Here is a 15327-nt window from a genome sequence, read left to right as displayed (position 1 = left end):
AGTACTACACGAGGGATGAGCTCTATTTGATCCTATCTCTATATATACAATAATTAAGAATTTTTCATTTAAACCCTCTCCTATATGTATGGTTGCATTTGAGCATATATGGTTGCTTGGCGAAGATGAGCTGCAGGAGTTTTTGTTTGTGTTAGGTGAAAAATTGCTTCATGAGGGACCATTGAGTATATATTACTGTATCACATTAGATATTTCTTTAGATACAAACTCTGCAATGAACCATAACGCAGGTCTACTTGGTTAAAAAAGAGAAGAAAATGCCATAGATTCATTTGTCAAAACAGTGTTCATTAGAAGGCCTGCTGCTACAACTCGGATAGAATAATAAGAAAGAAATGTGTTTGGCTTATAATTTATTTGAAAAAGTTACAATCAACTCTGTGGCTCAGAAGATAGCCATTGTTGAGCAGCAATCAAGTCAGGTAGCACAATTGCACCAGATTTCCTCCAATTCTGAGCATCAGGGGTTTGAAACCTGTCTAACAATAGAGCGTGCATTCCCACACTCTTTGCAGGTATATAGTCCTTGCGCATGCTGTCTCCAATATGAAGAGCCTCTTCCGGTGCAATGTTGCCAGCCCTCTCCAAGGCTATCTCGTACAGTCTTTTGTCGGGCTTCTCCACACCTTCGAGACCTGAGAATACGCCAAAGTCCCACTCTGATCCCTAGAAAATTTCAAGATTTTGCATCAGACGCCATTGAAGTTTATGTTTAGTGGAGGAAGGTGCAAAATGGGTCTTTTATAACATGCTTTTGGATTTACCTTATGTAAACTCAATGCTGGAAGGATTACATCTGGATACCTATACTCTGAATTGCTCACAATTCCTACAATAACACCTTTCCCGCGAAGCCATCTCAGGAATGGTTGTGAATCTGGAAAGATAGTATATGGTGCAGAGGAACCAAAGGTGGCATATACGCGTCTGAAAATCTTCTCAAATGTTTCTTCATCATAATCATATCCTGCCTGTAGCATGAGCAATATAAGAAAAACTAAATATAAAAAACCGCAAGTTGAATGATTTCCCCCCTCCCACCCCCTCCTAAATATTAGTATGACTTTATCAAAATTGTTTTAAACTAATTCTCTTACCCGGACAAAAGAATCCCGCACACATGTCTTCCACCAAACAATGTTGGGTATCTTCTCTGCAAATCCAAAACATGGATGCTTCTTTGCCATCTCCGTATAAGCATCTTTAAAACCTTCGTGTACTCGTTTATAGTCAGGACATGGGAGTCCAATTGATTTTGCTGCCATGCAATAGTAGTCACCAAGCTCCCCTTTGTACGCAATTAGCGTGCCAGTAACATCAACAGTTATTAAACGTAACTTTGATAGCATAGACATTTTGAAGAAATCACAGTAAACCCTGCATCTAGTATCAGTTTGAATGGTTAAAGATGCTTCTTTTATCATGTCACTTGGAAATGAAAATTAAATTGATAATGCTCACAAGAGCCAATACATCATTCATCATTCATATAGTAAAAAGACTAGGAAAGACAAGAAGATAAAACAGCTTTACTGAATCACAGGTTTCAAATTGATCCTTCATAAACCTCAGATACAAAACATTATTATGCCACTTCTTTATCTTGATGGTTCGACTTGAGTTTTGCAGCATTTCTTAATCTTTGTTCAAACATCAGCTGAATGCATTATCCTATTTAGTAAGAGCGTGTTATCTTTGATGGAAAAGAGTGAAAAACATATGTTTTCACCATTTTATCACTCTTTTCACATGTGCTCTAGGGTGGATAATTTTCCCCGGGCATGATGAAACAAATTTCGGCAATCCCTTTTCCCTCCTTTTCACTAATATTATCAGGGTGTGATATATTTTTCCATCTAAAATGTGGGAAAAAGATGGGATAAACTTTCTTTTCCACCTTGGAGAACATGAGAAAAGAAAATGGGGACCACTAAAATATGATAAATTTTTACCATCTTTTCTTATCCCTCATTTTCTCATGACAAATTTACAACCGAAGTGAACACACCCTAATGGTCCATTTCCAATTTGTTCCTCACAAATGAATAAGAGCCCACTCATTACTTAATCCACTATCAAGTTTTCCAGCAGAGTCCATATATGAAAGGGGAGAGCTTGATGAAAAAAATCAACTACAAATTTTGTAATCAGTTCAACTCTGTCAAACTTAAATATGATCAATCATGAAAAATGAAGAATGAAGTTAATGTCAGCCAAAATGCTAGGGGGGGTGGCTGCAAACAAGTATAAGAACAGGGCAACAATTAACTCTGCCCAAATTAACACATTTTCAGACACAACAAGGTATATTAACCGAAGCCCATTACGGGGACTTAGTAACTAAGGCCATCCATGAAAAACTCTGTAACCAACAACATAAGTCTTAAAAAGAAAGCTTCAACAACCATAAAACAAGTGAACTTAAACCAGTGAGATAAGTGTTATTTGGAACAATCTATATCACAAGACTCAAATGCTGGCCTTGGGCATATAATAATTACTAGTATTTGTGGTATGTATTTCAGATGAAAGCCCCCAAGCATGAGTTTTGAGATTCATCATTTGATGAGATGCAATAATTGATACAATGTGGTTAATTTATGGCTCGTGGATTGTTAATACATTATGCAAGCAGATTGAAATCCAGTCCAATTAGGGGAAAAATTTGCTCCAATCATATAGACTATAGTATTAACATTTCAGAAAAGGTACTAGTTTGTGCAAATAATTGGGCACACATATTTATAAACTGACGAAGTGATTAAACTCGCTAGTTGGGAGATTTCAAATCTGGGTACCCATCAAATTTCTACCTCGATCTTTAAACATCTAAGAATAGAGAGAGAAGATGCGTTAAAGCAAAAACTTTGCCGAAAATGGGAAACAAAATTGGAGGGGAAGAGAGATTTAGAGAGCATTACCCGAAGGTCAGAGCGATTGAGCAACTCCGAGTGAATCGGGTTCAATTTCGTAAGGAGAGAAAGGATTGAGTTAGAGAATCTTGCTCAGCAAGTATAGTTGCAGCTTGCCTTCCTCGCCATATTAATACAGACACTTACCATCTTCGTCCTCACTCGCACTTAGGATTTCACTATTTATTTGTTTTTATATTCTCGCTCTGCATTTTCTTATCTTTCTATATTCTCATATAAGTATCTGAAATTAAATGGATAAAGCATTTCAAATTGCGTGTCATTATTTTTGATAAAACATAGAAATTTGAAAAAGGCAAACTAAACGAAATTCAATTTGCGAACGGCGGCGTTAGAATTCAGAAAACCATGGACTTCAGCCTCTGGTTTTCACTTTTCATACGAATCATACCCAACCCAAAATCTCATTAACTGCTACTCTTTCCTTCCACGTTTTAAAAATATTACTCCCTCCCTCCGTCCCTGAAATAAGTTCCTCTCTTTCCTTTTTTGGACGTCCCCCAAATAAGTTCCTCTTTCTTTCTTTCCATTTTTGGACAACTACTCCACCGCTAATAATGCTTTATTTATTCTTACTTTTCACTTTTGCACCACTCTCAATACTAATTATAACACATTTTCACATTTTCACCACTCTCAATACTAATTATAATATATTTTTCTCCACTATCAATACACTTTATCATTTTTCCTTAAAACTCGTACCGTCCCCAAAGAGAAACTTATTTTGGGGACGGAGGGAGTATCTAATTCATCCAATGGTTTGATTTGAGTTCAGGCATGAATGATGAATAGGGATGGCAATCGGGTACGACGGGTACGGATAGTGACTATCCATACCCATATTCACGAACTAAATGAATAGTGATTTTTAACCACTGAAACTATCCATGCATATCAAATGGTATCCATACCCACTACCCGCGGATACCCACTACCCATCGAGTATCCACGAACCCGCTATCCGGCGGGTATCCGTCACCCGCTATTCGTCGGATACCCACTATCCGCCGGATACCCGCCACCTACTATCCGCCGGATACCCACGAAACAAAATTTAAATATAAATTTCCAACAAATTTAATAGAAAAAAAAATCAACACAAATAACATAGTTCAAATCCACAAAGAACAATGTTTAAATTCAAATTCATCAACTAAAATATAAAATCCAACAAAATTCTATAATTGCTCAACAAAATTCAAATTTAAATTAGACTATTAGAGTTTGGGTCTTGGTTGAGTTTCTGTCTAGGCCTATTTTAAGATATAATATGCTAGTCCATAATATCAAAATATATATTCAAAGCCCATATTTTATGGATTTTTTGTGGATATTTGACGGGTAATTGACGGATAATTGGCGGGTATTTTTCGCGGGTAAACGGGTTTCGCGGGTATGGATAGTAAGTATCCAAACCCATACCCACGAACTAAATGGATAGTAAATTGCAACCACGAAACTATCCGTGGATATCAAATGGTATCCAAACCCACCCTAATAGGTTCGGGTTTTCGTGGATATCCGTTACCTGCGGGTAGATTGTCATCCCTAATGATGAAATAATTCATCTTAACTAAATTTTATACGATGAGCTCGTGATTAATAACTTGAAATGCATTTAATTATTTAGATGAGTGATTCTTAAAGTTGGGTGAATTTATTTAATCACTTATTCAATCCTATCAATCTTATTTATTACATCCATAAAACCAAACACCTCTGTAATAAATGAAGAAAATATACCAAAAATTATAAAAAATGGTGATAATATGTGAATTTATATGATTCCATTAATAACTTAAATAAGATTTTATTAAGGAAATTTAAAAAAAAAATCCTTGAAAGCATATGGACTCAAACTAAAAGCCGAGTCTCACTGAAACATTTCTAAAGAAAATTTGGTGAAAAAAATGCCACTAAAAAAAAGTACTCATCAGTATAAAAAAACAAAGCAAATAAATAAATGAAAGAAACAAACATCAAGGTTCCAACCCTCGCGAAATAGGGGAAAACCAAGAGCAAGAATGCAAAGACATGAAAACCAAGAGCAAGAGCGCAAAGTCTATATATACAAACTAGTGCATAACCCGTTGAAATTCGACGAGAAATTATTTTAAATTATTATTTTAATTATATGATACTCCCTCCATCCTCCAAAATTATGCATACTTTTCCTTTTTGGTGCGACCCCCAAAATTATGCATATCCTATTTTTAAACACTACCCCACATATAATTTTTGCAATTTTACCCTTTTAACTTACACTATTTACTCATAATCTATTTAACAATACTCTCACTGTGGAACCTTTTCTCCACTATCATTACTACAAACTTCCATGCATAATTTTGGGGGACGGGGGAGTATTATTTTTGTATAAATAATTATTTATATATAAATTATTTTTAAATTTATTTAATTTAAGATAATATAATTGAAATCATATTAATCTGGATCATATTCTTCAATTAAATGTTAACCTTTTGTTAGAATAATAAATATTCTTTTTATATAAATTTTTATTTAATACTTCCTCCGTCCCGGCTTTTGATATCCAGTTGAGAGCGACACGGATTTTAATAAAGTGATTGATGTGTTGTGAGTGGAATAAGAGTCCCATATTTTATGTGAGAGTTAAAATAATTAAAGTGAATTAAGGGTCCCACCTACTTTTACTAAAAATAGAAATGGATACCAAAATGTGGGACAACCAAAAATGAAAAATTGGATACTAAAAGTTGGAACGGATGGAGTAATATTTTGAAAAAATGTCAATATTTAAGATTTTATTTCATCTGAGCATCATCTCGTCTGAACCACCCTGTAAGGTCATATCATCATCTAAAGCCCAGAAGACAACGTCTAATGTTTGAACACCAGACTTTTCAGCATCATCTCGTCTAGACCTTAAACTACAAAAAATGAACTTTTATGCGTCAATTTTTTTAATATCACTATCTGAAGGTTTATGTTGGGAACTTAATGGAATATCCTAATCCTTGTTTTGATGATACCAAAATCAATAGACTTATTTGTAATAGACTAGAACTGTTCGAACTCGTCTGTTTGAGTTCTTTCTCTAGTTTAGATGCTGATATGAAGACTGAAGACTGAAGAACGAAGTACTGAAGACTGATGACTGAAGACGTCGACTGTTGCAGAAGTCAAATACTGATATTTGACTTATCAGTCGAAGAATCAGTTTCGACTGATTAATTAATGCGCGCCACGTGGATTCAGCGACTGATACTAAAAGTTAAAGTATCAGTTAGACATTCTTCCTCGGACTGAAATGCTAAATGTCAAAGGAAGCCACACACTCCAGAAAGTACAGCCGCATTAAATGTAGAGATCTCAAGATCGTCATTTCTCTGCAGAGGCCATTCCTTTTTGGTGATTAACTTTTCAGAGATGTCCTATCTCCTGTTCTTCAGAGAGCCGTTCTCACCAAACAAGTAATCTCGAAGATTGAAGCCTCAGCCCAAATTCAAATTACTCTCTAACGGAAGAAATCTTGAAGACCATCTCCGCCAACGGATCTATTCAAGACGTCTTCTATAAATTACGTTCGAGGATCACTTCAATCTTCACCGATTCAACAACATAAGCTGAAACGCTGCCGAATACGTTACTCAGCAAACCAAGCCTCCCCAAAGCTTGAATCGAAGAAGAGAATCATAAAGCCAAAAATCAGTCACTGCTGATTACATATATTCTCTTAGATTTTAGGTAGATATTGTATATCCAAAGCCTAGGTAAAACTGACTGCAGATTGTGGTTTAGTTGGCAAGTGTTTAAACCTCCTTTCAACGGACCGAATTGAGAGTTTGTGTCGAAAAGGAGTTCAGGCCAGTGTTCTGTCTCCGTGAGATCTTAGTGCACAGTGTGCGCTAGGAATGAGAAATCCAACCCAGTGTGTTGGTATTGAAGATAGGCTCTTCAGTTGTTTCGATTTGCTGTGCACCCGTAAGTACATGCCCAGTTAAGTTTGTCAGTCTGATCAACTGACCGTGGATGTAGGAAGTATTTTTCGAACCACGTAAAAATCTCTGTGTTGTTTATTGCTTTCAGTATTTACCTTCTTACTTGCTCAATCCTTTGTAAACTGAAATTTGATTAACTGCAAAGAGAAACATTAACTTTGACAAACGTGATTAATCACACAGGCTATTTCTCAAAGAAAAGTTTCCCGCTGCATATGCTATTGGTCTGACTGATAAATCTTAGGATAGTCAGCTAGACTTATAACATCACTCTATTCATACAAACTTGACTGAAGTCTTTCGTGTATCAGTTAAAGTCTCAAGACTTAACTGATAACTCCTTACTGAAGAGTTTTCAGTATCAGTCAACATCCTCTGCCTTAACAAAGTCTTTTAATCTAAAAGGTTGTGTTAGTTAGTGTAAAAGTTATTTTCAACAAAAATAGCCTATAGATGTATCCCCCCTCCCATACACCTATTTGAGACCCTCCGGACACAACAGTTTAAAAATCAAATTTGACTTGTGAGATTATATGAATTGGAGCTTCTAATATCATAACTAACTTGTAAACATAATTTTGTATGGAACTTGAAAAAATCTTGATAAACTTTTATGTATTATTAGCTTCAAATATTATAATTGGGTTCCAAGAATCATCTCGGTTGAAGTTTAAAAGAACAAATTTAACTTTTGAGTATCATCATTTAATTGGGTTCCGAGAATTATCTCGCTTTGAACAATTCAAATTGTATTAGTCTCAATCATTCTGCCAATTAAATATAGATTTTTAATTTGGAGAGCAAGAGCTTCTTTTTGTATAAGTTTTATTTTAGTGAAACCTTATGAAAAAAATTAATGTGAAATGAGGTGATTTATATGAATTATTCAGTCGATTGAGATTATTATAAATTTAATACATAATTAAAGATTTCTAATGTATTTTAACATCATATCCTCTATTGTTCTTTATCTAAATTCTTCATTTATGCATTACTAATTTCATAATTTATCTATTATTATTATTATTATTATTATTATTATTATTATTATTGAAACAAATAAAGTTTTTAGATATGAAAAATATATTTTTCTTCCATATACAAATAAAATGTACGGATATCTTTTATAAAAAATAAAAATAAAATTTTAATTATTTTGATAGACATAAAATAAGATTTTGTTTTAAAGTAATCAAGTTTATAATTTACATACACGTGCATGTCTCAATTCAAACTCAATTTGAAATTGATTTTATTGAAAATTAAGAAGATAAATATTATATATATATATATATAAATATAAATTGATACAGTATAATATATTGCAACATATACATATAATATATACGCTTTTGAGAAATATAAAATTAATAACAAATATACATCTAATCACTAACATTCAATTAAAATAATTTATTGTATATAAATTATACTAATTTTTTTCTTGTCAGACATGCAAATCTAATTTTTATGGAGATAAAAGAAATAATAAAATTTATTAATTTAGATTATATCTTATTATTATTATTATTATTATTATTATTATTATTATTATTATTATTATTATTATTATTATTATTATTATTATATAATTTTATTATTAATTATATTTCTTAAGATTAATTTTTATCGAGATAAAATAAATAATAAAATTTATTAATTTAGATTATATGTAAGTTAATATTATTATATATATATATACATTTATTATTAATTATATTTAATAAGATTAATGAATCTTTATATGAAATGTAATAGTTAATTAATTAATAAATGATGAAGATTATATATGGTAAATTATTGAAATGAAACAATTCTAAGAATGCCACATAGGTTAAGGCTTAATCCTATTATAAAGAAGATACGGGAGAATTTTAAGGATGATAGTTAACGAGATTATAACCAAAAAAAGACTACGAAGATGTTTTGTAGACGGACGAAAATAAGAAATTAGGAAGATAATTCTACTCCCTCCATTCCCTACTACTTTTTCAAATGTCTCAAGATATAGTTTACTTTTCAAATTTAAATTTTACTAAAAACATTAAAATAATTTAATTTAATATTTACTGTTGGAGAATTGATTTGAGATAATTAACATTTGTCTAATTTTTCGAGTAACGAAACATTTAATATTGTAGAATTAAATGACATAAGATGAATTTACATTTTAAGTAGATGATCGTTGTATTTATTTATTCAAAATTAATTTTCAGTAATGAAAAAATAATTATTTAAAGTTGGACATTTAAATATGGAGTTGTGGACAAAATGATGAACATTAAAGGTAGTTTAATATTTTGTTGGGTCCGTGAAGGTCTATAATAGGTGTATGGGGGGAGGGGGGAATACACCTATAGGATATTTTTTTAGAATAAAAACGAAACTTCAAACACAAACTGACTCAACCTGTTTACAGAAAAGAGTTTTGTCAAAACATGGTTGACGACTGATACTGAATACTCTTCAGTAAGGAGTTATCAGTTAAGTCAAAGACTTTAACTGATACACGTAAGGCTTCAGTCGAGTTTGATAAACAGAGATTTGTTATGAATCTTACTGACTATCAGAAGATAGATCAGTTAGACTTATAACACACGCAGCGGAAAACTTTAGTTTCGAAATAGCCTGTGTAATTAAACACGTTGTCAGTCGTTAGGTTTCTCTTTGCGACTAATTAGTTTTCAGTTTAAGAATGTAAGAGCACAAGTAAGAATGTAAATACTGAAAGCTGTAAATAATACTAAGATTTTTACGTGGTTTGGAAAGCACTTCCTACATCCACGGTCAGTTGATCAGACCAACAACTTCACTGGGCAAGTGCTTACGGGTGCACTGCAAACCGATGCTCGTGCTTACGGGTGCACAACAAACCTGAACGTGTGCTTGCGGGTGCACACAAACCTGAACATGTACTTGCGGGTGCACACAAACCGAGACGACTGAAGATCCAATCTTCAGTACCAATGCACTTGGTTGGATTTCTCACTCCTAGCACACTGGGCACTAGGACCTCACGGAGACAAAACACCGGTCTGAACTCCTTTTCGACACAAACACTTAATTCGATTGGTTGAAGAGAGGTTTGAAAACTTGCCAACTAAACCACAAAGAACAAGTTCTTTGCTGTCAGTTTTACATAGGCTTTGGATAAACAATATTTGCCTAAGGTCTAAGAGAATGTATGTAATCAGCAGTGACTGATTTTTGGGCTTTGTGATTCTCTTCTTCGATTCAAACTTTGGAGAGGCTTGGTTCAGTTGAGTAACAAATTTGACAGCGTTTTAGCTTATGTTGTTGAATCGGTGAAGATTGAAGTGATCCTCGAGCGCTATTTATTGGAGACGTCTTGAATATATCCGTTGGTGGAGATGGTCTTCAAGATTTCTTTCGTTAGAGAGTAATTTGAACTTGGGCTGAGGCTTCATTCTTCGAGATTCCTGGTTTGGTGAGAACGGCTACTTTGAAGAGCAAGAGGTGCGACATCTCTGAAAAGGTAATCACCGAAAAGGAATAGCCTCTGCAGAGAAAGGACGATCCTGAGATCTCTGCATTTAATGCGGCTGTACTTCTGGAGTGCGTGGCTTCCTTTGAACGTTGTTCAGTCCGAGGAAGAATATTTAACTAATACTTGACTTTAGTATCAGTCCGCTAAATCCACGTGGCACACATTAAGTAATCAGTTAAAACTGATCCTTCGACTGATACTTCAGTCGGCATCTTCAGTCTTCAGTCTTCAGAACAACAACTAAACTAGAAAAAGATTTCTAACTACTTGAGTTCGAACAGTTCTAGTCTATTACAATTTAAACCTATTGATTTTGGTATCATCAAAACTAGGATTAGGATATTTCATTAAGTTCCCAACATATTTATTTCGTATTATTTAAATAACATTATGCTAATCATGTATATAAATTATATACATTGATACATGTAATAATTATGTGCATAAGTGATGGATTAATTGTGAAGTCCACACCATACGCACACATATGCGCATCGTTGTCACTTGACCCCATCACCAGATAATGATTTTTTTATTAGACTTCATCAATTGAAAATTAAATAAAAGGACACACATCGGCTTCTCAGGAGATTTCACTGATCTTCATCAATTGAAAATCTATAAAGAAAAGAACACACGTCGATTTTCACGAGATTTCACCAATTTATAACCTAAATATAATGATATAATTTGTATTATTCATTTTTTAAAATAGTATTGGATTTAAGTTAGCGGATATGAGACGAAAATGACTAATTAGCGAATATTAATACAATTTAATATTAATATTTACTCTGTAATGTTCGAGTTTTATTGACACAAACAACCAATTATTATAGGGATAAAGTCCAAATATCCCCTACCGCGGAAATCGAATATAATCACAAACTATGTTTGAGTTCAACCTTTACCTTGAACTCTCGAAAATAGGTCAATTAAACCCTCCCGTCTAACAACACATGAACATCGTCTAAAAAAAATTATTTTATTTTTATTTTGTGGGTCCTACCAATTAAGTGGGAGAAGCATTTTGACCTATTATATGTTATTTTAATAAATAAAAAAACACTCATCGATAATGGATATTCTCTGTTATCTATACCCAGAAAAACCGTTATATATAATGGTGTCGTCTATGATACGCTTATACGTAACGGCAAAAAAACTGTTATCTTTTATATTAGATAGCAGTAGGATACGCTCATACATAACGGTAAATTACCGTTATCTATTGCAGGATCTATGACAGTGTGATTCGCTCATACGTAACAGTGTGGAACCGTTATCTCTACTTCAATACATACAGTACAATCCGCTCATACGTAACACTAAACAACCGTTATCTTTAGTGTAATAGACAACGGTATATTGAGCTATATGCATAACGCTTACCACTGTTACCTATAATGTATTAGATAACAGTTTTATGCATAAATACATAATGATTGTGTACCGTTGTCTATAATAGTTATAGATAACGGTTCGTGACGTTATCATAGATTATTTCTACTGTTATCTAATGTATTTCAATTTTTAATATTTTATTATAGTTAACGAATTTTTTTTAAATATATAATGATATATACTGTTATCTTTGTTGTAATATGTAACGATTCTTTGTTCTCATATATAACAGTTTTACCGTTATATTTGTTACAATACATAACGATTTTTTATTCTAAAATCTGTTGTTAATGATTCTAAAAACCGTTATGTGTTCATAATATGTATATATTACAATTTTCGTTTTTTTCCCCTGAATTTCCCTAATATTCATGGCTAGCTCAAAGTAAATTAAAGAAGTGATTATCTAGCATGGGTTAGAAATATTAGACTTAACTAATATAAATGCAATATCCTCCAACAACGGAAACTATTTTAAGATCAAGATCCTTGAGGCTCTTAGCAGATATAATGCACAGGAAAAGACAACAGTTACGAGTACCAAAAATATTTTAAAGGCTACATGTAACTCATCTTTAGCAGCTAATTGAACATCATCGTTATCCTTCTTTTCAGTTGAAGGCTTTATCAAGGAACAACTAGCCAAACCTTGAGACTTGTCATCTTTCTCACCCACCTTCGCTTCTAGTTTTTCAATTCTATTGACTAACTCGTAGATAACTTTATCTAAAATATATATATTTCCATCTTGTTCGGCTATTTTTTTCTTTGCTTCTACCAATTCAGCAAGGGAAGGAAGCTTCTGTTTTGTCATCATATGCTCGTCTCTTTTCTCTTGTAGTGCCAAAGAATGCTTTGGGTTTCACGTCGGCCCCTAAGGCTCGCACCCTACCAGCATGTTCTGGTTTCTGAAGGGCAAGTGACAGCAAGTCACTCGATTGAGATGATGATAACTCGTATTTATTTATTAGATAATCAATAAATATAAAATTTTCATGTGTGGATATCTGATCTGTTATTTTGTCGTAAAATTTGATTAGAATTTTACTGTAAAATGCTAATGACAGTCTTCTTAGTGTGAAGTAGTTTGAATATAGCTTAATAGCATTGTCCTTTACTTTTATGCATTTGCCCAAGTATATCACTTATTCTCCTGCCCAATAATGATTACTAGTTAATATACAACACTTAATCATTTTCTACATTTATAGTCTCCATCTTTTTTTTTTCACGGATTTTTTAAGAAGTAATGGAGGCCTACTTTTCCTTTGTCAGTTTATTTTATTTTCCTAGCTTAATTTCTTACAAGGAATCTTAACTATTTATTTTCCTAGATTTCCTGTAAGTTAATTTTCTATCATTATGCAAGTTAATTAATTTTCACTATTACATGTATTTTCACCACAAAAATAAAAAAGTTAAATAGAATCACGAAAATTATTAATGATATATATTTTATGGTCATTAATCAACCAGAAATTAATGCCAAAATTCTGCATTTATGTTATAGACCAGATTCCTAACCATCGAATATTACTTTTTTCTGCAGCTTTAGATAATATACATTTTCCCTTTTTGTATTATGTTGTTCTTTTAAAATATTATTACGTGTAATATAATAAGTTAATATTATGTTTCAACATATTTTATATCCTATAATTTAAGTTAATTACTTAATAAATATATTAATTAAAACTACAATCTTAAGGGATTAGTTTAATCAAATACTGTAACTACAAATAAAAAAACACAGCTAATCTGTATAATAATATTATTATTAGAGTTGGATCTAAGATTTTCCTCTCAAACCTTAACTATGAGGGTGTTTGGCTGAGCTTATAAGCTCCTCAAAACAGCTTATAAGCTGTTTAGGAGTTTATAAGCTCATTCAAAGTGTTTGTCAAAATAAGCTCCTAAACAGCTTATAAGCTCCAAAAATAAGGTCTAAGAGCTTAGAGCATCCACAATGGTGGGTGCGATGGCCGGATCGAACCCGGCCTATCGCACCCACCACCATTGCCGCACCCGGGTGTGAAGGAGGGGAGGCGAAGCTACGCACTCGTGAATAGTGGGTGCGATGGAGGGGGCGTGTAAAACACGCGCCCCTTTTCGGCCGGAAAAAAAAAAAAAAAAATTAAAAACTAGCCGTTTTCGACCGTTTTTTCTTTTCCGTTGCAGATTTTTTTTTTTTTTTTTTTTTATTTCTATACTCCCTCTATATATACATATACAACCTCATTCTCTTCTTCATCATCTATCATTCATCCATTCCCCTCATCTTCTAAATTATTTCAACAAATAGCAATGGAAGGCGATTGGAGCAACTATTGGCGTGAACATCCTCAAAATCCATCCCCCGGCGAATCAAATGCTTCCAGGCAAGGATTCTCGCCGTTCACGCAAGAATCCAATGCCTTTCAAGCGGCGGGCACCAATTTGAACCCCCGTTTTGCCGCCGTTGCCGAGCCCGAGCCCGACGTGGAGGAGATTGCTTCTATGCCGGCGGCATCCAAACGTACCAACTATTATCCGGCAGAAACGGTGCTAATTTGCCGTTTGTATTGCGAGCACACCCACGACTCTGTGGTGGGTGTCGATCAAAAAGGGGCGAAGTTTTGGGGCTCCCTCTGCGCCGAGTACAACGCTAAAAGGCCCGAAGGATCTATTTCACGCGACGTCACGCAAATCAAATCTCACTTTCAACGGGTGTCGAAGGATACGAAGAGGTTTGAGGCCATGCACAAAAAATGCCATGATCAATGGAAATCAGGCATGAGTGATATTCAAATCCTGGAGCAAGCAGAGGCAATGTGGCTAGCCGAGTACCGTGTTCTGTTCCGGTATTCGCATGCATGGAAGATCTTGCGCGAGTCGAAGAAATTTTCAAGTCTCGGCGGGGATGTTCACTCCGATGTCCATTCGGACAAACGATCAAAGGGGTCCGACGGTCTTCCCACAACGACTTCTAGTGACGCCTCTATCTCCACCCGGCCCCAAGGCCAAAAGGCGGCCAAGAGAGACAAGCGCAAAGGCAAGAAAAAGGCCGAAGAGACGTCGGAGGATAACCAAAAAGCTCTCGGGTACATGGCGAATATGGTGAATGCAATGGAAACGTTCTCCCAAGTTCAACGTGACCTCGCCGATAGCATGTTGATGAGCCGGAACACCTCTCAAATGAATCCCGACGAATTGGCGTTTCACATGTGCAAGGTGGCGGAGATAAAAAAACGACACAACATCCCGTAGATTTTTAGGATTTTTTATTTTATGTTTCTTTTAATTTAAGTAATTTAGGATTTTAATTTCTTGTATTTCTTTTATTTCTAACAATGTAGGATTTGAATTTTAATTCAATGAAATTTTAATTTCTTAATTATTGTAAAATGGAAACTAGAATAAAACTAATTCAAAAATAAAATAAAATCTATTGCACCCATAGTGAGTGCAATACCATTGTGGGAGTGGGTGCAATAGA

At 33.9% G+C, this 15327-nt stretch overlaps 1 protein-coding gene across 3 annotated transcripts; it reads right to left on the bottom strand.

Moving 5' to 3' along the window:
* Window positions 1-257: 257 nt before the first annotated feature.
* On the bottom strand, window positions 258-3367 carry LOC131026239 (uncharacterized). 3 transcript variants are annotated; one of them, XM_057956033.1, is made up of 4 exons: window positions 2943-3367; window positions 1119-1398; window positions 786-992; window positions 258-687 (listed from the first exon to the last, which is right to left on the bottom strand). In XM_057956033.1, exons 2-4 carry the CDS (start codon window positions 1374-1376, stop codon window positions 394-396), a joined length of 759 nt encoding a protein of 252 aa, XP_057812016.1. In that variant the 5' UTR covers window positions 1377-1398; window positions 2943-3367; the 3' UTR covers window positions 258-393. The 3 variants fall into 3 exon arrangements, with proteins under 3 accessions (XP_057812016.1, XP_057812015.1, XP_057812017.1); XM_057956032.1 differs by having other exon boundaries at window positions 1119-1404; window positions 2943-3362; XM_057956034.1 differs by having other exon boundaries at window positions 1119-1309; window positions 2943-3362.
* Between the last annotated feature and the right edge of the window lie 11960 nt (window positions 3368-15327).

The sequence above is a fragment of the Salvia miltiorrhiza genome, chromosome 5, assembly GCF_028751815.1.
Source record: "Salvia miltiorrhiza cultivar Shanhuang (shh) chromosome 5, IMPLAD_Smil_shh, whole genome shotgun sequence".
Lineage (NCBI taxonomy): Eukaryota > Viridiplantae > Streptophyta > Magnoliopsida > Lamiales > Lamiaceae > Salvia > Salvia miltiorrhiza.
This window is presented reverse-complemented; position numbering and strand designations above follow the sequence as displayed.